Here is a 26284-nt window from a genome sequence, read left to right as displayed (position 1 = left end):
GAGAATCATTAGGTCATATTTTGAAAACCTGTACTCCACAAAATTAGAAAGCTTATAATAGACAACCTTCTGGATAAATACCACTTACCAAAATTAAATCAAGACCAGATAAGCAAATTAAACAGACCTATAACTGCTGAAGAAATAGACACAGTCATCAAAAGTCTCCCAACCAAAAAAGCCCAGGACCAGATGGTTCAGCTCACAATTCTATAAGATTTTCAAAGAAGGATACCAATATTCCTCAAATTGTTCTACACAATAGAAACAGAAGTAACATTGCCAAACTCTTTTTATGAGTCTACAGTTACCCTGATATCCAAACTACTAAAGACATTACTAAGAATGAGAATTGCAGACCAATCTTACTCATGAACATTAATGCAAAAATACTAAATAAAATACTGGCAAGCCGGGCGGTGGTGGCGCACACCTTTAATCCCAGCACTCGGGAGGCAGAGATGGGTGGATCTCTGTGAGTTCGAGACCAGCCTGGTCTACAAGAGCTAGTTCCAGGACAGGCTCCAAAACCACAGAGAAACCCTGTCTCGAAAAACCAAAAAAAAAAAAAAAAAAAAAAAAAATACTGGCAGATCGAATCCAAGAACACATCAGAACCATCATCCACCATGATCAAGTCGGTTTTATTCCAGAGATGCAGGGATGGTTCAACATATGAAAGTCTGTCAACGTTATCCACCATATAAACAAGCTGAAAAATAAAAACCACATGATCATTTCATTAGATGCTGAAAAAGCTTTTGACAAAATTCAATGTCTCTTCATGATTAAGGTCTTGGAGAGAGCAGGGATACAAGGAACATACCTAAACATAATAAAGGCAATATACACAAGCCAACAGCCAATATCAAACTAAATGAAGAGAAACTCACAGCGATCCCACTGAAGTCAGGAATAAGACAAGGTTGTCCACTTTCTCCATATGTATTCAATATAGTTCTTGAGGTCCTAGCTAGAGCAATAAGACACCAAAAGGAGATCAGGGGGAAACAAATCAGAAAAGAAGTCAAACTCTCATTATTTGCTGCTAATATAATAGTTTACATAACTGACCCCAAAAATTCTACCAAGGAACTTCTACAACTCATAAACAGGATTTGTAGCAGGATACAAAATTAACTCAAAAAAAATCAGTAGCCCTCAGATGATAAATGGGCTGAGAAAGAAATGAGAGAAATATTGCACTTCACAGTAGCCATAAATAGCATAAAATATCTCAGAGTAACTTTAATCAAACAAGTGGAAGACTTGTATGACAAGAACTTTTAAATCTTTGAAGAAAGAAAATGAAGACACCAGAAAGTGGAAATACTTTTCATGCTCTTGGGTAGGTAGAGTTAACATAGTAAAAATGGCAGTCTTACCAAAAGCAATTTACAGATTCAATGTAACGCCCAGGAAAATTCTTTATAGACCTCGAAAGCATGGTACTCAACTTCATATGGAAAAGGAAAACACCTAGGATAGCAAAAAATCATGTACAATAAAAGAATTTCTGGAGGCATCACAATCCCTGACTTCAGACTCTACTACAGAGCTACAATACTAAAAACAGCCCGGTATTGGCATAAAAACAGACGGGAGGACAAATGGAACCAAATAGAAGACCCGTATATTAATAATCCACACACTTTCGAACATCTGATTTTTGACAAAGAAGCAAAAAATATCAAATGAGAAAAAAAGCATATTTAACAAATGGTGCTGCATAACTGGATATCAACATGTAGAAGAATGAAAATAGATCCATACCAATCACCATGCACAAAACTCAAGTCCAAATGGATCAAAGACCTCAACATAAAGCCAGCCACACTGAACCTCATAGAAGAGAAAGTGGGAAGTACACTTGAACTCATTGGCACAGGAGACTACTTCCTAAATATAACCCCAGCAGCACAGATACTGAGAGAAACAATTAATAAAATCGGACCTCCTGAAACTGAAAAGCTTCTGTAAAGCAAAGGACATGGTCAACAAGACAAAACAACAGCCAACAGAATAGGATAAGATCTTCACCAACCCCACATCAGATAGAGATCTGATCTCCAAAATATACAAAGAACTTAAGAAATTGGTCATCAAAAGAACAAATAATCCAATAAAAAAAATTGGAGTGCAGACCTAAACAGAGAACTCTCAACAAAGGAATCTAAAATGGTTGAAAGACACTTAAGGAAATGCTCAATATCATTAGTCATCAGAGAAATGCAAATCAAAACAACTCTGAGATTCCATCTTACACCTGTAAGAATGGCCAACTTATGTTGGAGAGGATGTGGGGTAAAGGGAACACTTCTGCATTGCTGGTGGGAGTGCAAGCTGATACAGCCCCTTTGAATATGTTGTATGATGATTTCTCAAAAAATTAGGAAACAACCTTCCTCAAGACCCAGCAATACCACTTTTGGGTATCTATATTCAAAGGATGCTCAATCATGCCACAAGGACATATGCTCAATTATGTTCATAGCATCATTGTTTGTCATAGCCAAAACCTGGAAACAACCTAAATACCCCTCGACTGAAGAATGGATAAGCAAAATATGGTACAATTTACACAATGGAGTACTACACCATAGAAAAAAATAATGACATCTTGAAATTTGTAGGCTAATAGGGCTAGAAAACATCATTTTGAGTGAGGTAACTAACCCAGACCCAGAAAGACAATTATCATATGTGTTCACTCATAAGTGGTTTTTAAACATAAAGCAAAGAAAACCAGCTTACAAATCACAATCCCAGAGAACCTAGACAACAATGAGGACCCTAAGAGAGACATACATAGATCTAATCTACATGGGAAGTAGAAAAAGACAAGATCTCCTGAGTAAATTGGAAGCATGGGAACCATGGAAGAAGGTTGAAGGGGAGGGGAGAGGCAGTGAGTGGGGGCAGAGAAAAATGTAGAGCTCAATAAAAATCAATTTAAAAACACTCCAAAACAAAACAAAACAAAACAAAAAACCCCACATAAGTAAAAAAACAAAACAAAAAACAGAGTTTGAAAAGTCAGGTTCTCACATAACAGTATCTCTTTATTCTCTCCCTTTCCTCCTTTATCCCTCGTAGCCTCACCTGCCAGATGCTTCCTTGATTGATTGTGCAGTATGTTCATGGATTTATAGACTCTCTTCAGCATCTTGTTTGCCTCACTTTATTTCCAAGTTCATTTAAAGCATTTTGCTTACTTTATGTCTACATGTGTGTGCTTCTTTGTATGTGTGTGTACCACTTGCGGTTCTCTCATAAGTTAGAGAGGCATCAGATCTTGGAATTGGAGTAACAGATGATTGTGAGCCTCACAGTATAGGTGCTGGGAACTGAACCTGTGTCCTCTGCAAGAGCACAACAGCTGAACAGTATCTTCAGCACTTCAAGTTCATTTTTAATAACTGTATGATATTCCACGGTAAGGAAGTTTGACACATTTCACAATTTTTTATTGGTGGTCAGTTGCACATGTAGTCTTGTATGCTGATGACTGTCATCTCTACAGGACTTCTGGATAGGGCAACTTTTAAAATTACTTGTATTATAAAATGGGTTTTCTATACAGGAAAGATATATAAGTCTGTTCATCGATACATAGATAATGAAATTAATCCTTATATACCAGGTAACTGCTCAGAAATTGGCCTTTACCAACATTCCTTTGGTATACTTCCTGTCCACCTGTGGTAAGCATAGTTTTCCTGAAGTTTATACTTTTATTGCTCACTGGTGCATCCCAACACAGATATTAAACCAGGAGGTTTTAGTTTTAAATGCCATGTCCCTGTTACCTTTAGTAGTTTGCTTATTTCCCTATTGATACGTTGCATTGAATGAATGTGCCACAGTTGCTGGTTGATTGTTCAGGTTTTGCATTGTAAACAGTGCTCTGGGAACCTTTGGAGACGTGGTTTTGGGTGTCCATGTGCTCCCTTGCAGTGGTCTTCACACTAAGCAATTAAGTGCTGCCTTTTGGAGCTGGTCTTTTTTTTTTTTTTTTTAAATATTTATTTATTTATTATGTATACAATATTCTGTCTGTGTGTATGCCTGCAGGCCAGAAGAGGGCACCAGACCCCATTACAGATGGTTGTGAGCCACCATGTGGTTGCTGGGAATTGAACTCAGGACCTTTGGAAGAGCAGGCAATGCTCTGAACCTCTGAGCCATCTCTCCAGCCCCCTGGAGCTGGTCTTATAGGTGAACGATGGAGTGCTCTTGGGTCCACAGCCCTGAATCAAAGCTACAAACCTGACCGCTTTGTCCAGTGTCCACACTTCATCTTTTGTCATAGTTGAACATTTCAGTAGATACAGTTTTAGGTCCATTACAAATACTGACCTTTAAAAATACCCTTTTTAATGTGTCCAAATATAAATAATACTTATCTATATGATTTCATGTATTTTAAATTAAATTTTGAATTATCAGGCTCCACACAGTAAACATTAATTGCTCTTTAATAATAGTACACAGTTAATTAAAAGTAAAATTGAAAGTTTAATATACTTAGTGTAAATATGATTTTATTGGAAATGCATTTTTCTCCAGTTCTGGAAATAGAATCCAAGGCTTCGTGCATGTGTTTTTTAATGATACTGGCTAGGGGATGGAGTGATATAATTAAAGAAAATGTCGGGATATTCAGCTTGGGGTGCCAAGTATTTTTCTTTGGTGCCAGGTGTTTTTGTTGTTGTTTTGTTCTCTTATTACTGTCTGGTGTGTTCAAACATATTTGCAATGAGTGTGACGTATGACTTTCTTTATAAAGTGGGAGAAGAGCCAATGATCACTTCCATGCACTTAAGCTACATAAGAAGGAAGCCTATATTTTTTAATTGATAGCCTGAAAAGGTTTTAGATCCTCCCAGCTGCAATATGCCCCTTCACTTTCTGGGATCAATTTATCAATTTGCAGTGCTACCCAGCAGTGAGTAAGTTACCCAGTCATTCCTTCCGTTCTTTCATTATATATTTGCTTTTGTCAAATTCTGTAATTGTTAGTGGCATTCTGATTTACTTCCTGTTGCTGTGATAAACTGTTAACTGAAAGCAACTTGGGAAAAGGGAGGTTTATTTAGATTTTACTTCCAGGTTACAGTCCATCCTTGAAGTCAGGGCAAGAACTCAAGACAGGCACTTGAAGAACCATCAGGGAGTGCTGCTTCCTGGCTAGCTTTGCTTGGCCCGTGTGCAGCCTGCTTTCTTAGACAACCCAGGCCCCCTGCCTATGGTGGCACCGTCCACAGTGGATTTGGCCTACCTACATCAATTCACAATCAAGCGAGTGCCCTGTGCTTATAGGCCCGTCTGATTGAAGCAGTCCCCTAGTTGAAACTCCCTCAGCTGTGGCAGATTGGCAGCTGAAGCTAAACTAAGAGCGGTGGGAAGATAGTGTCCATATTTGTTCTTTTGTTTTTCTTTGTTTCTTTCTTTGTTTCTTTCTCTCTCTCTCTCTCTCTCTCTCTCTCTCTCTCTCTCTCTCTCTCTCTCTCTCTCTCTTTTTCTTTCTTTCTTTCTTTCTTTCTTTCTTTCTTTCTTTCTTTCTTTCTTTCTTTCTTTCTTTCTTTCTTTCTTTCTTTCAACTTGCTCTCACTATGTGACCCAGACTGGCTTTAACCCTATGATCCTCCTGCCTCAGCTTCTTGAATCCTGTGTGTCAGGAGCCATTTTCCCAAAGATTATAGCAGGGACCATTGTCCTGGGGATGTTTGCGGAGAGCTCCACACCCCAACTGTATTGAGGACTGTTTGTTGGCAAAGCCCACCCCACACCCAACTATCTTGAGAGTTATCTGTTAGCGGAACCCGCCCCGCATTCCAACTATCTAGAGAACTGTTTGTGGTTGGAATCACAAAAGGAACGATTCCACTTGCATGGAGAACACTAGGTGTGTCAACTCGTGACCTCATGACCGAGGACTCGGGACCTCTGAGTAACTCGGGACCAAGTGTCGACTCATGACCATTGCTGCAAGATCCCTTCCTGCCCTTGCCATGCCCCTGCCCTCCATCCCAACCCAAATTCCTCATCCAGGGGCTATATAAGACACAACCATTACCCTAATAAAGGGAGACCTTGACAAGAACTCTGCTTGGTCTCCTTCCTCTTTCCCGCCCATGTCTTTTCAGATAGTGCCTCTTCAGGGACCCTGGAATAACTGACCTGCCAGGCGGGTTACAACCCTAGAATAACTGACCCGCTGGGCGGTTACACCTGTGTTTGAAGATGCTTAATATCATGGCTGGTTGTCCAGTTACAGTTGTTTTTTTCATGATCCCATGTTTCTTCTGTTCGAAGGCCCATATCATGCTTACTTTTCTGCTAGATTGTTAGTATGTTACTTAGTGATTCACAGGTTTCCACCTGTAGTCTGTCCTTTTTTGTTGTGCAAGTTCCATATATCTCCGAGTTTAATGCTGGTTTTTCCTCTTTTTTTTTTTTTAAATATTTATTATTTATTATGTATACAATAGTCTATCTGTGTGTATGCCAAAGGCCAGAAGAGGGCACCAGACTTTATTACAGATGGTTGTGAGCCACCATGTGGTTGCTGGGAATTGAACTCAGGACCTTTGGAAGAGCAGGCAATGCTCTTAACCTCTGAGCCATCTCTCCAGCCCCCTGGTTTTTCCTCTTACAAGGAAAAATATACATCAATATACATAAAGGTTGAAAAAACAGTATCACAAAAACCCTTATCACACACATTCAGCGTTCATGAATATTATCTGTTCCAACACACACACTACCCCCCCCACACCACCTATTCCCAAGCAAGTTCCAGACGCGTCCTTGGCAATGTGGCAGGGTCATTTATTTAATGTTAGTTGTCTTTCCCTGCTTTGTAGATGTCTCCTCATCCAAGATGAAAGCTTGGCAGTTCCACCTTTTACCTTGAGAATCTACTGCTCCTGGGATTGAGTTTTCTGTAAGATGCAGGGTAGAGGTCAATCTTTTAAAAACTTTGTGTGCATTTTTATATATTTGTCCTAGCACCATTTGTCAATCATCTGTAGTACGTCCTTTTCGTAAAATAAATGTCTTTTTCTGAAACTTGGGGCACTTGGAGCATTTGGCATAAGTGTTTCTGGTAGAGTGTGTCCCACAGACCAGCAGTGTCAGCATCACCAGGTTGTTAATGCAGATTTTGTCCCCACATGCTGGAAACCTAGTAGAGCAGGACAACCGCAGTCTGCTTTCAAGAACCTCTTGTGGCTCTGATGCTTGCTCAAGTACAGGAATGTCAGTGTGATAGCCAATGTTAGGCCACCAAAAACTTAGGAATCCAGCCTGAAAAAACTGCAGGTACTTGTTTGTGATTCTACATTCTCGTGGGTTACCCCTTTCCTGACTAGTATCATGAATTTGCTGGGTGATGCTGGGGGTTATGGAAAGGAATCTAATCTAAGCTGTGGTAACAATGAAGGCAAAGCCCTTTGAGGGCTTCTTTCTAGTGCAGAGCAGAAAGACTGCAGCTGTTCTGTCTCTGTGGGTTTCCACCTTGTTTTCTGGCACAGGAATGTATAACACACTTGCCAGCTCATTTGATGCTCTTGATTTTTTTTTTATTTAAATTTTGGGTATTGAATAGTTTCTACCAGAAGGATAGGTCTAGTACCTATTCCACTATATTTATGGAATAGCTTTCTCTATTAAATTGGGCATATTTTACTAGCTTTCTGTTCAGGAAAATGCAAACTGAGGCACTAATATAACGACATTGTTAATTTTTGTGTTGTGATATTGAGAACATTTGTATTAAATTTAGCTGAGGTCTGTTTGAATAGATTGAGGACAATTATGACTTCCTTACAAACTCAAAAGATATAGGGAGACGAGGAGAATAAGCAAAGCCAGGCATTCACTGTTACTGTCCTTGGAGCTCTGCATCACAGGTGAGCCACCACACTTACACAGCCATTGGTGTGGGTACTGGGGACCCAGCCTCCTGGCTTCATCCTTGTGTGGCCTTGTGCAGCAAGTGCCTTATCCACTTAGCAACCAGCCCAGCTTTCAGTCTTTGATCCTTCAGCTTCCACCTACCCAAGTGCTGGAATTACTGGTGTGCACACTGCCCCAGCTCTCTTTTTGGGTTTCAAACAAATATGCTCATAAATACATATTCTGAATGGAATTTTGTACAGCCATTTTAGCTTATTACTTTTTGACTATGACCTGTCAAGAGTTCGAGCTGGAATTTTTTTTTTTTTTACTTTAAAAGTTTGGAATTTGGGGTAGCTTTGGTTTTGTTTTATAAGGCAAACTCTTATAATCCAATTGTGAATAACAGAGACTAGCCTTGAACTCCTAATCCCCCTGTCTCTGCTTCCTGAGTGCCAGATTGCAGGCATATACTACTGCACCTGACACACTTTGGACTTTGGAGTAGGGTGCTCAGTCTGTGTCTGTTCCTGGGGTACTGTCACTGCGTCTGTGTGGTGGGGACACTGGGTAAGAATGTGCTATTGTCTCCTTGAGGCTGGACAGTGACTGTCAGGCAGCTCTTAATCAAATGCATTAGAGCAGCTGCTCAGTATCCGCCAGAATATTGCTTGGTGTATAACATCTTGCTTTTTAGATACCATTATCTACCATCCCAGCAAATGTGCTCAAGCAATTCCATGATAATATGAAACTATTTTAATTTTCCTCAAATATTTCAAAAGATACTTTTAAATTAGAGGGAATACACCTTGTTTCGTTTTTGCTAATTTGTTCTTCTAGTCTTTTGTACTGTTAATGGAACCTAGAGCTTTGAGCATGATTGGCAAGTGCTTACTGACTGAGCTCTATGTATCTCTAGCCCTTGGTCTTTGAGACAGTGTCTCATTCTGTGCCTAGGCTCACCTTGAAATTGAAATGTTCCTGCCACCATCTCCCAAATGCTGCAATTACAAGTGTGCACTACTACAATACCCAATTTTATAATACCTTTTTTTTTATGGCAGTGCTGGGAATTGAACTCATAACATGTTAGCTAAATCTGCTACCTTGGCTACAGTTCCGTAGTCTTTAAAACATTTGTTATTTAAAGGGATCTTTGAAAGATCTTTTTTTGCAACAAATAACCACCCCCAGTTTATCTTTTTAATAAATCATTAGAGTTCATTGTAACAAGAAGGAATATACTTTTTAAAAAGTATGGGCATATTGTATGTGTGCTTTAAATCATATGAACTTTGTAAACCTCTGTCATCTCAATAATGATAATAGTAATAATAATGTTAAACAAAATGGAGTAGCATTTAGCAAAAAAAACGTTTGACTCAGTGCAATTTTTTTTTTCAGATGGAAAGCTAACATCCTTATTATCAAATTTATGATTCTCTATCAACATTTGCCTTGAATACCATGTGTGAAAGGTGGCAATGATTTAGAGACACAGCGCGAAGTGAAACTCCTGGAACAGGTCTCTGCGGCAAGAGCTGCAGATAAATGAGTGGATTCAGAATTGTGACCTTTCACTTTTGGTTTCAGGACAGTGGCTGGTTATCAGCCACAACAGTAAATAATGAAGCTGTTTATTTTGCTCAGTGAGATGTTGAAGAGCCCTTTAGCTGTGTGGGTCCATGTGGATAGTGTTGGCTTTGCTGTAACTCCGGAGATAGAAGTGAGGCAACAAGATGTTGCTTTGCTTCTTCGATTATTGCGGTTGTTCGTCCCATGTTAGGACGACCAACCGGCCTTCCTTTCTCCCTTCTCAGCTCTGCTGTCTGGGAGAACCGAGTTAGCTCTGTTTCCAAATAAGTAAAGTTAGGACTGAGAAGCAAAGAGGGGCACTGCTGCTTCTCGTGCAGAAAATGGGCTGCCTGCCTCCTCGACTGTTTATTTGTGTGTTATTTTGGGTGCCTAAATTTGATGAACTGAGCTGCCATTTTTTATCATTAGTATTGATTGGGTTTTCCCTCTTTTTTTTTTTTTTACTCTGCTACCCCTAGTTCTTCTGGAACCAGTAGTGTAATGGTAAGTATTTAAATAAGACGTACAAAGTTTTTGACCTAGTGAGGATTTTTTTACCCTCACACAACTTGGTGAAAACTTTGTAGACTCCAGCTGGTCTCTGTGGTTTTGCAGGTTTCATTGTTGCCTTGTTTGTGTGTAGGCGGAGCAAACTTGTTTTAAGGTACCTGTCCTTGCATGCTTTGTCAAATGGCATCCATTGTTTGTGTGCCATAGTATGTTTTTCTTGGAGCTTGCATTACCTCCTCCTTTTCTTTCTTGTGTTGGGGGGGGCGGTCAGGGAGGGAAGGGAAGGCTGTGCTGGCATTCTCACTATTTTTCCTGCAGTCTAGGTCTCTGTTAAATGAGGGACATAAAGTACAATAGTCGGTGGTTTTGAGCTTTAGACTCAGTCTAAGTCTGCTAACGATCCTTTTGTTTGTTTTGTTTTATTTTTGTTTTTTGAGACAGGGTTCTCTGTGTAGCCCTGACTGCCCTGGAACTGGCTCTGTAGACCACGCTGGCCTCGAACTCAGAGATCCTCCTGCCTCTGCCTCTTGAGTGGTGAAATTAAAGGCGTGTGCCACCTCTCCTAGTGGCTGATGATACTTTTTAAAAGTTATTGATTCTGGTAAATTCTCTATTAAATTCTAGGTTGCATTATAACTCATCCAGATGTCAAGATAATCAGACGCTGTTGTATGTTTTTAAAGGTGCACATACGTGTTTAGGACTTACACCGTAGTGTGAAGCTTGTTATACAGTTACCTCAGATTTACATTTACAACCAGGTCAGATCCTTTATTCTTTAAATTCATTATTATGACATATAATTGGAAAGAAATCCAGAGCACCGGGATAGATTAGAGTATTAAACTTGAAGTAGTGAACTTTGGGAAAGAAGTTTGATAGAAGTCTGTCAGCAAACTGAATGTCTAATTTTGGTGAAATATACTTAAGCAACGTTAGTAGAAGAATACAGTTCTATGCCAAACACCCAGCCATCAGTGTATACGGACGGAGAGTGTCTGTGCCTAGACATGGTCACCTGTGCCGTCTGATACAAAGCTCCTTCTTAGAGTAATTGTAAGCCTTGCTCATGATCATCATTTCTTTGCTTTGTGTTTCATTATTTGTGCATTTCTAAATAACACCGGCCAGCCTGGTGTAAATGCGATTATACTCCTTTTGAATTTTGCTTCTTTCCCTCCAGTATTACATTTACAAGACTTGTTCATAAGACTCACATTTATATTGAATATAACTGTTATAGAGTCTGTAGTGTTCTCTTTTATAAAAAACATTAGTGAGTACTAAGAAAGCAAACGTTGCCCAGTTAAGCCCAACCTGGATGTCAGGAGGCCGTTCCCATTCCCAGCTTCTTCCCACGATAGGTTTTTGTTGTTGTTTGATTGTTTGTTTTTTTAGACACTACCTCTGGTCATTAGAATACATCTTACAGTGTTCTGGGATGATAAAAATACCAGATTTTATTTCATCATTTAGTAACTGGACATTTGTTTCCATTTTGATGGTAAGAAAAATATTCCTGGGTTATTCTTTGTTAGCATGTATTGTGGTACATGCATACACATACTTCTTTAGGACAGTATTTCTCAAAGTATTTTGAACATTTTAGGAATGCAGATTTATATCACCCCCCGCCCCCTTCAGTCAGAATCTCTGGGGATAGGGTCTAGGAGACCAGACTCTCAAAATGAACCTCTACACAGTACTACGTGGGAAACTGCCGTCGTGGGATACCTACCTAGAACTGGTTAGAGCTGCTGTCTCTGAGCCACAGCTGTGTGCACTTGTAGCTTGCCATTATTACAGATTGGAAATTTAATTTTCCGTGGAGATTGTATCCAGTTTTACTTAGCACTGGGGCTAGTTGGGCCTCTGTAACTCTGCAGTCTGTAATAGAAACTAATTTTAAGCTTTGAATTTTGTACATAAAATTTGAATGGTTTCTGAGTTCATTTTTAACTACGGTTGAATTTTGGTTTTTCAGATTTACTGAAAGACCTGACTTAAATTTACTGAGGATTTTCTCGAAATGTTGCTAGAAAAGCTTTCCAGCATACGCAGAAGTATAAGGAGTATACTGGACAAATAGCTTCGTGTCATGACACAGCCTGTGGTTCATTGCATTTCCTTACATTTGTTTCATTGCTTATTCTTGGAATTATTTTAAGCCAGTTTTATGGTATGATGTCATTTCACCCCTGTATACTCAAACATGAATATCTAAAATAACGAGTCATTTTCATGATGTAAAGACAATGTCTTACATACAAATGGGCATTTTTAAAGTTTTTTAAATTTCATATTTTATGTATGAGTGCTCTGCATATTCACCGGCAGGCCAGGAGAGGGCATCAGAGTTTATTATAGATGGCTGTGAGCCAACATGTGGGTGCTGGGAATTGAACTCAGGACCTCTGGAAGAACAGTCAATGCTCTTAATTGCTGAACCATCTCTCTTACCCTCTTCTCAGGGGCTTTTTTTTGGGGGGGGGGTAACCTTGAATTAGCATAAGAACATTCTGACATGTATAAATATTCCAAAATAATTCTACAGTTTCTGTTGTTTGGGTACTTAGAGCTGGAGGTTTTGACTTAATATTATTTCAAAAATTCTTACCTGTAATAAATTCAGTTAGTCATATGATCAAACTGAATATTGTCTGTTTCTCCAACACAGTGAGAAATCTAAGCTTCTTGAAATAATTAATTAAAAAGTTAATTAAAGGTAATTAACTTTGTAACCTTGTATAAAGGAATTATATTCTTATTTTGCCCCCCCCCCCAGGATTCATTTAAGAATAGGAGAGTGTTTCAGATCTTCTGTAGCTTATCACTTACTTGCTAAAACTCAACATAGGATTTTTTTTTCTTCTGTTAATGAGTACAGTAGAGAACTAAATGGTACCCAGTTCTGAGAAGTATTGCCTGGAAAGCCCAGACAGATGCCCCTCAAATCTGCTGCTGGCTTGCTTTTCAGTTGTTCATAGTGTCAATGTCTAGAGAACCCAGGCAGCCAGTAGTTAGGGGCTTACTTCTGCATGATGCTGGGCATTGGATTTAAGAGAGAGTCAGAGAGGCGGGGAGAAGACTTTTATAATAGTTAGGGAGGCAAAAATTAAGTAATATGTTATTAAGCAGTTCAGCTTGGTACTTAGTGACTTTCTTGAAATTACAGTGATTGAATTAAATACTAAGCCATGTTGGTTAGGAAGTTGACTATCATAGTATAAAATGTATATTTAAAATGTAAATGTGTTGGGCTGTAGAGATGGCTTAGCAGTTAAGAGCACTGGTTGCTCTTCAGAGGATTTGGGTTCAATTCCTAGCACCCACATGGCAGCTCACAACTATCTGTACCTTCAGTTTCAAAGGATCTGATACCCTCACATAGACATACATGCAGGCAGAATACCAATGCACATAAGATAATTATGGCTAAATTTAGAATGTTGGTGGCTATCAAGAGAAGTGGTTAAATTTGACATGCTTAGAGGTCAAATCTCTTACGGTGGAGAGGTGCTTGAGCATAGACCATGGCCATGAGAGAAACACGTGTCACACAGGTCTGACTGTTATGCACCCTGGTCCACAACTCTGCCTGAGCCTGGGCAACAACCTTCGGGTTACATTCTCCGATAACTTACATTCATGTCATAAATCTTTTTTGAAAAGATTTTTTTAGTTCCCCCTTTGGAAACAGATATTCTGAACAGCTAATGATTTCTATAAGGATACAGACTTGCATGAGAATGCCACATAACAAATGTTTTAGGCTATCTCCTTTCTGTGATAAGTGAGGACCAGAAAATAAATAAAAACTACCAGTATGTATTGAAATGTGAATGTCCTATAGTTTTAATATGTCATGTTATTCTGATGCTTTTTACTTTTTAAAAATGTAAAGTTATCCTTGACATCATCGCTGTACAAAACAAGTTGTTACTCCAAGTGCATTTCCCTTATAAGAGAGTAAGGAGACTGAGATGCTGATCCCATTCATCCCTAAGGGTCACATGTCCTTACGGTTATCATAATGCTATATTTTATTCTTCTGTTTGAGTTTGGGATCCCAAGAGGCAAAACTGTATACAAACAAGGAACCACCAGCCAGCAGTGCAGGGTGCTGTCCCAGAAGAGCAGTGTCTCTAGGAAGACAATTAACACATTACTAACCAGTAGTGGCTTCCAGAGGTCAGGCCCCATGGGAGAGAAGCTAACAGGTTTTGTCAGACTTAAGTATGGCCTTGTTAGGAAGTGAAGTTGGAATCTCTGATAGAGGGTAGTAAACCTAAAAATATACTGTAGAGGTTTCCTGTGTTGTTCTCATTTTGATAAAAACAGTTATATTTTTATGTTGAGCTGGGGAGGATTCATACTGCAAACATTAGAAGAATGTTTGTCTCATTGTGTTGCTTTCTCAAGACCTCAAGTTCCTGTAGGTGAGTAAGCAGTCCATGAAATCATTTAATACACACTATGGATAAGTTTGCGCAGAAGCTGTCAGCTACTGGCCACCAGACAACTAGTTGACATTTAACATTAAGAAAGTATAAGCTTGGAATTTCTCTGTGCAATTCTGCTGCATCTACCCTCTTGTCTTTTTCCTACTTGTTAGAAATGTAAAATGTCCATATCTTGTTGCTTTTGATTCAGGTTGTGTCTTGATTTTGGACAGCATGTTAAAATCTCTGTCTCGGGGTGGTGGTGGAAATGCATGATGAACAGTGCATGACATTTAAAATGACCGTTAGCTGTCCAGAGCTGCCTTTGTTGATGTGAGCTCTACATTCTCTTGCAGTCTGGGCAGGCTGGAAGGGCATTGTGGAGAGAGGGCCAGTTTGTGATTCACTCATAATGAACCGCCTGCTTGGCAGAGTTTTGTGACACTGGGAAACAAGACATGCTTTAAAATCATTGTCTTCTCAGTTAGAATTACTTAATATTTATATCTGAGGTCTTAAGGACATTTGATTGGTTGGTTTAAATATGACTATACTTGCATCCATGGTTCTTTTTTTTTAAGATTTTTATTTATTATGTATATAGGTTTCTTCCTTCATGTATCCTGCAGTACAGAAGAGGACACCAGATCTTATTACAGATGGTTGTGAGCCACCATGTGGTTGCTGGGAATTGAACTCAGGACCTCTGGAAGAGCAGCCAGTGCTCTGTTCCTCTGAGTCATCTCTCCAGCCACCGCATCCATGGTTCTTGATAAATTTTAAGTCTACTGAATTTATTAACTGGTCACACTACATTAAAAGGAGTAGAGGGTTTTTTCTTTATATTTTAAAAGACTTATGATTTGGAATAATTTCAGCCAAATCTTCAGTAGTTTTTTTTTTTTTTTTTGAATAATCAAAAGATGGCAAGACAACAGACAGTTGATAGGGATGTGATAGCTGGGGGAGTTTTTTAGTCAGAAACTAAAATAACAGGTGAGGACAATTACAGGCCAGTGCTCAGTACTTAGGTTGGTACTCTGAGTCTGGATTTTCCATGAAATCCAGTCTTTGGTCACATGTTTTCTGAAACTGAAAGGAATTGGCAATATTTATATAGAGAAGAAAATTATTCTGAAACATTAAGCTTAAAAATGAAGAACTTTTACCCATGCTTAGTACAGATTTAGGGTGTTGTTTTAACCGAAGAGTATAGTGATGGTAGTGGTTAGTGCTCTGTGTAGTGATAACCCTACACATGCTCAGACTTCCTGTTTTGACATATGACCTCTTTTGCACATGTTCCTGTTGCCTTAGTTTTGTAACAGAAAAACATGTGGCTGGGGACATTGTAAAGAAAAGGAAAGTTTTGTTCAGCCTGACGATTGGGGGGATAAAAATCCAAGACTATGTAGCCCCATCTGTCTGGCCTTGTTGAAGGTCTCATGGTGGATGTACCACAGTGGGTGGAGTCTGTATAGAAAACATCCCAAGGCAAGGCAGGAACCCAAAGGGATTCAAGGACTACTCAGGAGCTGATGCAGTTCTTTGAGAATTACACACACACTTAAGTCGTCGTCGCCCGCCTTAAAGCTTCCATCACCTCTCAACACAACCAGGCTGAGGACCAAGTTTCCAGATCATGAAACTTTGCAGTGGTTGTAAGCACTCAATGATCATCCGTCCCTGCTTCACTGCCCTTCATCATTAGTGATGTGGGGCCATTTTGAGGCTCCCTGGTGGTAGAAACCACTCAAGTGTACTGTATCAGGCTTTACTATTAGTTAAAGCGTTGGTCTTTTGTTCCCTTACTGGTGTCATTTCTCCAAAAAAAAAAAAAAAAAAAAAAAATGCTGCCTGGGTTTGATCTGATTTCCATGGGAGCTGGACTGTCCCGATCTTTGACTTTTCAACCATTCTGCCCCCTCTTTTCCTTCTGTTCCCTTTTTCAACTCTGTGATGAGCGCAGTCATATTTTACTGAAATTCTTCTGTAAGATAGGTTAATTCATCCACAGACTTCAAGAGGAAATCCCGTCCTTGGTTCACTTTCCTAGGGAAGTGCTGTGCTTTTCTAAGCCTGTGCTCTTCAGCATCAGTTTCCCTCCACACAAAGTACAACGACGGGGAAGAGCGTCTGGACTGCAAAGGTTATAATCATTCCAACTTCCAGATTTATAGACTTACACACAAGTGCGCGCAAGCACACACACACACGAGTTTGGGGGAGCATGAGTATGAATGTTTCAACAATGAAAAAGCCACAATACAGGCTAAGAAACAGCTGAAGTGAGGTTGAGGAAAGTGAAAGAATTGCTTGTTAAAATAATGTGAACTGTAAATAAGAAAGGGGCAGATGTCTCTGCAGTCTTATCTAAGATTGTAACTGTGTCAGATGTAAGAGTTGAAGCATCTATTGTGCTTGTATTTTATGACTTGAACAATGGCTGTAAAATGTTCTTGTTTTACAGGAGGAATTACTGACTCTCAAATATTTAATCTTCCTTGATCCTTAATAGTTTCTCAAATACATGAAGTACATTTGTGGAAATGTCTAGAAATTGATCCCACTATGGATTTTTTTTTTACTTGTGGTACTTACTGTGTACTCTTAATCTCAGCCATTCATTGTGTTTTGAGTTTTACCACTCTCCAAGGAATATCACCTTTTTGAAGACAGCTGTAAAATAGACCCCTGCGACGACGATAGCCTGCCTCTCTATAAAGCATTGTAAATCATTGGTTGAGTTTGTTAACTGAAGCCAGAGAGAGAGTCTAGAGGAGAAAGTGGGATGGGAAGTGTAAGAGCATCCTGTGTGTCTTAGAGTTGCTATTGCTGTGATGAAACTCCGTGACCAAAGGGTTACTTCACTCGTTATCGTCAGTCAGGAAGGACTGGAACTCAAGAAGGGAAGGACACTGGAGGCTGGAGCTGATGCGGATGGGTTTGTTCAGCTTGCTTTCTTTTGTGGAACCCAGGACCACAAACCCAGGAATAGCACCACCCTCAATGGACTGGTCCCTCCCCATCAATTGCTAATTAAGAAAATTCCCTACAGGCTTGCCTACAGCCAGATCTTACAGAGGCATTGTCTTAATTGAGGTTCCCTCTTCAGATGGCATAAAACTACCCAGCACACTGTTTCTCACCCTAGTGCTGACTAGTTTCCTGACTTCTAGTTAGAGTTCTTACCTCACTGTCTTCTCATCTATAAAAGACTAGAGTTACCACTTCCATTTCCGTTCTGTAACCTTGAGCCACTAAGTGATTTCAGGCCAGCAGCTTCTCCTGGGCAGGCAGTAGTCTGATGAGCAGTTATAGCCCCAGAATGTGTGTTCCTCTCACTGCTTTGTTCTCATGAAGAAGGAATCTGGGTTTTGATTTTTGTTTTTGTTTTAAGCTGTACATAAAACTGTGGAAAACTTATTTTAAAAAGTGATGGTAAGACCTTTAGGAATCCTTTCAGTATTCTCAAGTCTAAACAACCAGCAATTCTTTCTCTTAGATTTTGAATGCTTACTGTGTGCCAAAAGTAGTATTAATGACTTGGACTACGCAAAATAGGTCACCTAAACTTTGCTTTATTCATTTCATGTTTCCATTATCCTCAAAAGTAATGTTTTTATAAACACTTCCAGACAAAGAATGAACAAAGAATTGTCACACACAGGCAGACAATAGAAAACATTGACTTTCATAAATGGGCTTAAAACTTGGACCCACATGAAATAAGTTTTCTAAGAATCCCTTGATGCAGTCTTATCTGTTGACATATGAGTTATGCATGCGCCTCCAGGACTGCTTTGGGTGATTCATTAGAGAATCTGATCCTTAGACAGGCAAAGCACTTGCTGAACAAGGTTAAAATGTAACAAGTGACCTTGTTTTGCAGTGTATTTTGCTACATTGTGGAGTTGGCTCTTTCAGCGGACTACCACTTTCATTCTGTTAGATATACTTTGCTTCCTTACAGAAGAGCTGGAGATTTCGTTTGCTATTTTCTCCTTTGACCTCTTGAGCATCCTTTCCCTGGTAGCTTAACTTATACCTGTTAGAACTGTGGTAGTTCAGAAAGAAGATAGGTGATCTGCATCTTGTCCTGGCTTTGTAAGTTATTTAGCTTATATTTTGGGGAGAATGTTTTCTTATCACACAATCCTAAATGTGCCTATTACTATTACTGAATAGATCTCACTAGCACCTGAGACAGTTGTCTTTTCAAGTTAGACTTCGAAACTTTGAGAGGTTAAGAGTGCTGGCTACTCTTCCAGAGGTCCTGAGTTCAATTCCCAGCAACCTCATGGTGGCTCACAACCATCTGTAATGAGATCTGGTGCCCTCTTCTGGCCTGTAGGCATACATGCAGACAGACACTATACATAATAAATAAATAAACCTTAAAAAAAATTAGCCAGGAGGTTGTGGTGCACCCTTTAAGTCCCAACACTTGGGAGGCAGAAATAGGTGGATCCCTGTGAGTTCAAGGCCAGACTGGTCTATAAGAGCTAGTTCCAGGATAGGCTCCAAAGCTACAGAGAAACCCTGTCTTGAAAAACAAAAGCAAAAACTTTGGCTCTGCATCACATATTACTCGCCATAAAACTTGTTTGCTTACAGGAATTGATTCATTTTTCTTACTGGTATGTTTGAAACAATTATTCCTTTTAGATACATTTGGAAAATCATGAGGTTTAGGGCTTAACTGCTTGCAGTTATGATTAGCAATAATTAGAGTTCTTTGTCCTCTAATTGTGCTGCTCTTACCTTTGTAGAACGCAAACCAACTGGATTTAGGTTTTCAGTGTTGTCTATGGATCTAGGTGGAAGAGGAAGTAGGGAGGGAGGGAGAGAGAGAGAGAAAGAGAGAGTATGGATATATAACTTCTGCCTCACAGATGGTGTCAGACTTGAGAGATAAGATTTACATAGAAGTAGTGATGATATATAGAATGAATATGTAGGCCAACTGAGAGCTTTTGGGTTTTAAGCTTTTGAAAGATCACATGGCAAAATTTGATCTGACCTTGAAGACATAGAAATAGGTTTTTAACAAATACAAGAAGCAAAGCAAATCTACTTGAGCAAAACCACAGAGGTGTCATATTGTTTTCTTGGAGAAAAATACATAAAATTGTTTCACTAAATTTGTATTACAATAATAATGGGAGATAGTATGAAAAACCACATACAGAGACAGATGGCATCTGTGTGCAGTAATGGTCGTGCACACCAGGAGCCAAGATGCATCAAGCCGGAAGCTGAGCTGATTTCTGCCACTTTGGATTTCTTTCCAGTTGGACCTGTATTGTCTTTAAGTGAGCAATTGAACCAAGTGGGTTTCTAGGCTCCTTTTATTATTTCGTGCTCCTTTATTGAAGATAGGAGAGGACAACTGCCATATTTGGAGATCCGGCATAACAAATAGAGATTACTTTGTAAAAAGTCTTGTAAACACATTTGTCTATCATTAATTTGTTCCACTGTTTTTCTATTCAGTTCATATGTACTTAGAGAAGCTTAAGCCTATCTATCGGTACCTTCTAGAAATTATTAGCCAACTAAAGTATTATAAAGGTTAAAACACAAGAACCCGCAAGCCTACATCAGTGCCATTCACACAAACAGCCTAAGGCTGGACCTGGCTACTTTTCTTTCCCTGCTGCCTGGAGCCTGGTATGGGCAGGAAAGCTTTGCCTCCACTGTCTTGGTGAGCAGGACTTTCCATAGTTAACTAGATTGAATTCAGGTAGTTTACTGCAGCTGTAGAATAATGCATTGATATGTAAAAAGCTCACATAGTAAAGACTAGAGACTCAGGCTTTCCATCTCTGATAAAGTGCTTTCCTTATGGCTCAGTGGCTCAGTGGCCTGCCCTTCCAAAAGTCCTGAGTTCAGTTCCCATCAACCACATGGTGGCTCACAACCGTCTGTAATGAGATCTGGTCAATTGTCCTCATCAACTTAGACAATGAAACCCAATATATGGACAAGTTCAACAGAACCCCCACATATGGGCTCCTCATGCATGCTACCACATTGCCAGGGCATAAATTTCAAATTATTTTGATTTATTTAGGAGGCCCTGGGGTTGACTTCTGACAGCTCAAATAGTAAAAAACAGGGCCTGGGTATTTCTCTGTCATTTCTGCAATAGGTTCTGACTGATGCTAAGGGTGATTGTTGCATCATTTTTGTTTTGGGGTAGGGAAAAATCTCACCATTACTTTGTCCTGCTGATACCAAATTTAGGCTGAGGTTGAGCATTTTGTTCTCTTTTTCTTTTTTCTTTTTTTTTTTTTTTTTTTCGAGACAGGGTTTCTCCGTAGCTTTTTGGTTCCTGTCCTGGAACTAGCTCTTGTAGTCCAGGCTGGCCTCGAACTCACAAAGATCCGCCTGCCTCTGCCTCTCGAGTGCTGGGATTAAAGGTGTGTGCCACCACCGTCCGGCTTTTGTTCTCTTTTACTAATGATTGGTTGGTTTCTAGGAGAAAATAAAGTACACATTCTAAGTAAAAGTATGGTTAGGCCATTAAGAAAAAAGAATCCTTTTATCTTATCATCGACCATGGACAAGCACTAGGTACCTGTATGGTGTTCACAGTTTTCTTGTATGTGCACTTTAGTTGATATAGCAAGTATGCCACCTTTCTTCATAGGAGTGTGGGTTTTATATTTAGGGAATGCCTTGAATATTGGAAAGAAGCACAGCCACTGCTCGCTGAACACCTTACTGTGCTTTAGGCACTTCCTGTATAGTCTCTTCAATCCAGTGTGTATTTGTTATTACATTTTATCATCATAGTTTGCAGTACAACCAGTATTTGTACCCATGTACGAATATTTTTGGGCTTCAAAATTTTTATTAGGCTACTAAGCTAATAAGATAAATGTGTAATAAATAATACTCTCCTTGCTCTGCTGTGATACAGAAATTGTTGAAGTCCAGGAAAAATACAAAGGGAAACTTGATTTAATTTCCGGCGGAGAAGCAATGTTTTAAGAAAGATTGCTGTAGAAAGACAACAACTTACTGAGCTTTTGGTGACACTCTTCATGCATGATTAGAGAAGATGGAGGTGGCGCTGGGAGTGGGATACATATGTACATAGTTAACCATCACTTACTTGGATCTTTGTGTCTTGAGTGGTTCTTAAGTCTTTGAATATTTGAAGATACATATTTCTTGAATCTCATTTTTTTCTTTTTAAGAGTTCTGAAATTACTCCCACCCTATATCTCAGCTAATAATTTCTTCATCAAAGACTTCCTTCCCTTCTCAAGTGTTCTCTGCTCCTGCCTTTAGTGGAGTGCATGCTCTGGGAGCGTCTCGAAAATAGTCTCAGGAGGCAAGGGCTTAGCTGCCTTTTCCATCTGAAACAGAAACTGTGTTCAACCCAGTGGGAGCGTGGATGCTAATTTAGGTGTGGCTTCAGTAAAGCGCCATTTTGGAACTTTGGAGTTACGTTGGCTTCCAGCTTTGTTGAAAAGACTAATGCCATTCAGATTCTGAAAACCTATAAACGAAGAAGGCCTGGGTTTTAGAGATTTTAGTTTGACTTTTTTTCTTCTTGACTATTTTAATTTTTAAAAATGTCTCTTGCTTTTTAATTTCACAGTAATGTACTTTGACATGGCTACCTGTCTTCATTTATTTTTACAGTTTTTCATTCTGAATACTGACTAGCTACAGTTTGGGAAAATACGTTGGATTTCCTCTTTCCTCATTTCTGCGGCTCTGTTTAATTACATAATAGAGCACCTGAGCTGATCTTATTTTATTATCTGCCTTTCTTGAATTTTGATCCTACTTCCTGGGAGTCTGAAAAGGCTGCGCAAAGTTGTGGAGCCAGGAGGGCTGTTAGAGTATTTTTGTGGCCAGTTCCTAGCTTATAGCCATGTTCTTAGCTGATCTGCTTTTATCTTTAAGATATTAAGACTAAATTCAAAGTGTGCAGGGGTAAATTGATATATTCAAAGTATCTAGATAATTTTCTCATACATAGTAAATATTAATTATTATTAATTGACGACTTAAGTCAAGAGCCCATAATTCTATGTGAACTTTTAATTTCTATATTTTTTAGCTTTGTGTGTGTGTGTGTGTGTGTGTGTGTGTGTGATGTGTATTCAAGTCACAAATGCCATGGTTTTTGTATAGGTGTCCAAGGACAGCTCCATGGAGTCTGTTCTCTCCATAGACTTTTACCTTAACCTGCTGAGTCATCTCGGCAGCCCTAATTCCTTTCTTCCATTTCTCTCTCACTGTTTTCTAGCCTCTCATTCTTGTTTCATGGATCAGTGCTATCTTGAATTATCACTGGATAATTAAGAACAAATCGGCCCTCCTGGGGGGATCTTTAACATAATAAGATGGAAGTCAAACAAAGTAACTTGTAACAACCCACGTATTTAGTGCAGGGGTCAGGATTTGAACTGTTTGTTTCCTTCTGTTTTCTGGATTAACATTTGTATTATTTTGAGGTCTTTTGAATGCTAAAGGCTTTTTTCTAAATTCCTCATGATTATATCCTAATTATATTTGACAGGAATATACATAGGTGTATCTTGTCCTCTGTATATCACACCAAGGAGTGCTTGGTGCTGTTTAGAAATTTTGCCCATTTTAAAAACAGCAGTGTTTAGCTTTATTCATTGATTTTTACAAATTCTTTGTATGGTTAAGATACTGCCCATTTGCTTTTGATAGATAATGCAAAAATTGTTTGTCTGCATTCTTTTGAACTTGTTTCTGGTGTATTTCTCTATGATAAGGTTTTTTTTTCTTTCTTTTGTTGCATCTTACCTAATAGAAAGGTCCCTTAAAAACCCTGATTGACTGTTTTATATGTAAGATAGGGCTTATAATAGACAAAAACGCTTGGTGTTTGGGTTTTCTCAATAGGTGTATATAGGTAAAGCCTGTGAAGAGAGGGTTCTTTTTCAGTGCTAGATTTTTCTTTATCCCTGTTCTCTTCTTTTCTCCCCTGTCCTAGTTTGGTCTTCTGTGGCTGTGACAAGCCCTGCGACCAAAGGCAGTTTGGGGAGTACGGGGTTGTCTCAGCTCACAGACTACAGTTCATTGTCGAAGGAAACTGAGGCAGGATCTCAAAAGTAGGAGCTTGAAGTAGAAACCTCAGAGGAATGCTGCACCTGGGCTTGCTCAGCTGCCTTCCTTATTCCAGGCCAGTGAGGAGCAGGCCAGTCTGATGTGAGCAGTTCTTCAGCTGAGGTGCTCTCTGAACAGGGGACTAGGTTGGCAGGGGAGGTTAACTAGTAGAAATATTTGAGTTCTTTCTCCATAGTAACCCCACCCCCACCCCACCGTGTTATGGTATTGGTTTCTAAACACTTGAAAAGTGCAGAGCAGACAGTGTTCTGGGCTCGCTGGCTGTGCTCCCTACCCCAATGTGAGGCACTGTTGCTCCAAGGAGCTCTTTCTGGTGTAGAAGTGACTCAGAAACCTCAGGTTTTCAGATGTTGCTTGGTGCTTCATGCCTTGAACCCTGAAAGCTTGTAGCAATAAAGTTTAGCCTCATGAATTACTATTAGGAAAATCATGGGACATCCTTGTCCTCCATCTTGGCCTTTGAGGATTAGGAAGTGAGACTTTGCTGCCTTCATAGCACTGAAGACTCTGCCTTAGCAATCTTGTCGACTCACTCGTGGACTTTCTTACTCTTGCTGCTGACTTGTATCAAGTTCATTTCTCCTTTTTGAAGTTTTATTCACTCTCAGTTTAGGGAATTTTGAGAAGTGGAAAGAAACAAGTACAACCAGTGCTCTTAACTGCTGAGCCATCTATCTCTCCAACTCCAATAAATAAAGCTTTTTTAGTTTTTGGTTTTTTTCAGACTGTTTCACTTAGGGAAACAGAATTTTGAATAAATAGTAAGGGAACTCTTTCCTGCTGTCTTTATATTAGTTTTGTAGGAGCTATGATTCTAGTCTGATTTGTCAGGTTGCCTGTGATTTTGCTCTCACAGTTGAGAGAAAACTGTTCTTTAACAACTGGTACATCCTAGAAGTAGGTGTAGAAGGTCCCTTTCCTCACTGGTTGCTCATCTCCCAGAGTGCTACTACTTCTGTCTACACATCTGCTCCATGGCCAGAGGCCTCCTTTCCTCTACTTGCCTTGGTTTCTGTCTTCTCAATTCAGCTTACATCTGAGCCCCCTTGAATATTCCAGAGTGTGTCTTTGTAAGTGAGGTAGGTAACATTCTCCCATTCGTGTGCTAGTTTGATCTCAGTAGAGCACTTCGGGCAAATATTAGTCCACATTGAATATTACATGGAAGAATCTAGCATTTAAGTGTCAAAATTGACTGCAAGTGCCTCTCTTGTTTTGTTGCTATTTTTAATTTGCATTAGGACTTAGTATGGTGTGGCAGAAAGGCCATTTCAATCAGTTTTTCATTATTGTAATGAAGTATCCAAGCACAACCGATCTCATAAGGTTGCTTTAGCTCACATTTCTGGAGGCTTATGGACTTGGTACTGGTATCACTTTGGCACTGACAAAGGCCTCATGGTGGTTGGCACCACAGTGACAGGTGTGGGATGAAGATGAGGTTATGGAGGTAAGGGATTACTTTGTCAGACAAAAAACCAGGGAGCCATTAAATGCTCAGGCTGAGACTTGCATAGCAACTTAGTGTTGGGGAATCCCATAAGAGCTGCTTTTCATTTTTTGGAGCATGTGACTTAACAACCACATACTGGAGCCTCATTTGAAAGGATTGCACTTCCAACATGATGAAGCTTTGAACATAGGAACTCTTGAGGTGTAAACACAAGCCATCTCCAAGTGTGCAACTGGTAATGCAGGCCTCAGGAGTCTTAGATGATAGACTTGCTTTGCTGTTCTCAAAGCTTTTACGTTCTTTATCAGTGTGTGTTTAAAATAGTGGATTGGAGAGAATAGTGCTAAGGGATTGTCAGTTACTTTCTATTGATGTGAAGTGACACCATGACCAGGGCAACATATAGAAGAAAGAGTTTGTTAGGGCTTACTGTTTGAATTAAACCATTGACCATGGTGGGGAACCTGACAGCAGTAGGCAGGCATAGCCCTGCAGCAGTAGGCAGGCAAGACCTTACATGCCAAGGCGACAACCTCAAGGAAGAGAGCTGGCTAGGAATGGCATGGACTTTTGAAACCTTAAAGCCACCCTCAGCGTCACACATTCTCAATAAGGCTACACCTACTAATCCTTCCCAAACAGTTATACCAACTGGGGACCACACATTCAAACATAAGCTTGTGGGGGGAACAGTCTCATTCCAGTCATCACTGGTACTGTATAGCTATAAAGAATGTTATCAAATTGGTAAGGATAATTTTCACAAAGATGATCAGTATAGGAAGCTATTCTAACATGAAATAACCTAGAGAAAGTGTGTATTTTTGAAAAATCAGAGACGAGAATGATAGTAAATGGACCAGATAAGGGGGTTTGTGATGGGGCCCCCTCTTCTCATGTGACTTGATTTTTAAGATAATGGGATGATCTTCATGCACTGGTTTAAGTCGTATTGATTTCTAGTCACAAATCTTTTTCCCCAAAATTGAATTGTAATAAGTACTGTAATGTATTATTTAAGTCTCAATATTGAAGTTTTAAATGCTTTTAGTCTTCCATGACTTAAAAACTATAGTTTGATATTCAGAATAGTTAAATAACCTGGGTTTCTTTTATGTTTTAGGGTTTAAGTGCCCAGTATGCTCAAAATTTGTACCCTCAGATGAAATGGATTTGCATCTTGTGATGTGTTTAACAAAGCCAAGAATAACCTATAATGGTAAGTCTGTGCCTTAAAATAATATTGTAATTATTATTGCCATAAATAATGTGA

General features: G+C 39.4%; 1 protein-coding gene across 2 annotated transcripts in view; it reads left to right on the top strand.

Annotated features, from left to right (window-relative positions):
• The window catches only part of Znrf2 (zinc and ring finger 2), an 82983-nt gene that overhangs the window by 23554 nt on the left and 33145 nt on the right, over positions 1 to 26284 (top strand). For both annotated transcript variants that reach the window (XR_009057407.1, XM_057774924.1), the window contains exon 2: positions 26135 to 26230. Coding sequence is in view for 1 of the 2 variants with exons in the window: in XM_057774924.1 (XP_057630907.1) it covers positions 26135 to 26230 (96 nt within the window). In the remaining variant the exon portion in view is untranslated. The remainder of the gene's footprint in view (positions 1 to 26134; positions 26231 to 26284) is intronic.

This window comes from Chionomys nivalis, chromosome 1, assembly GCF_950005125.1.
Source record: "Chionomys nivalis chromosome 1, mChiNiv1.1, whole genome shotgun sequence".
Classification (NCBI taxonomy): Eukaryota; Metazoa; Chordata; class Mammalia; order Rodentia; family Cricetidae; genus Chionomys; species Chionomys nivalis.
The sequence above is the reverse complement of the archived record's forward strand: the minus strand, read 5'-3'. Positions and strand labels throughout refer to the sequence as shown.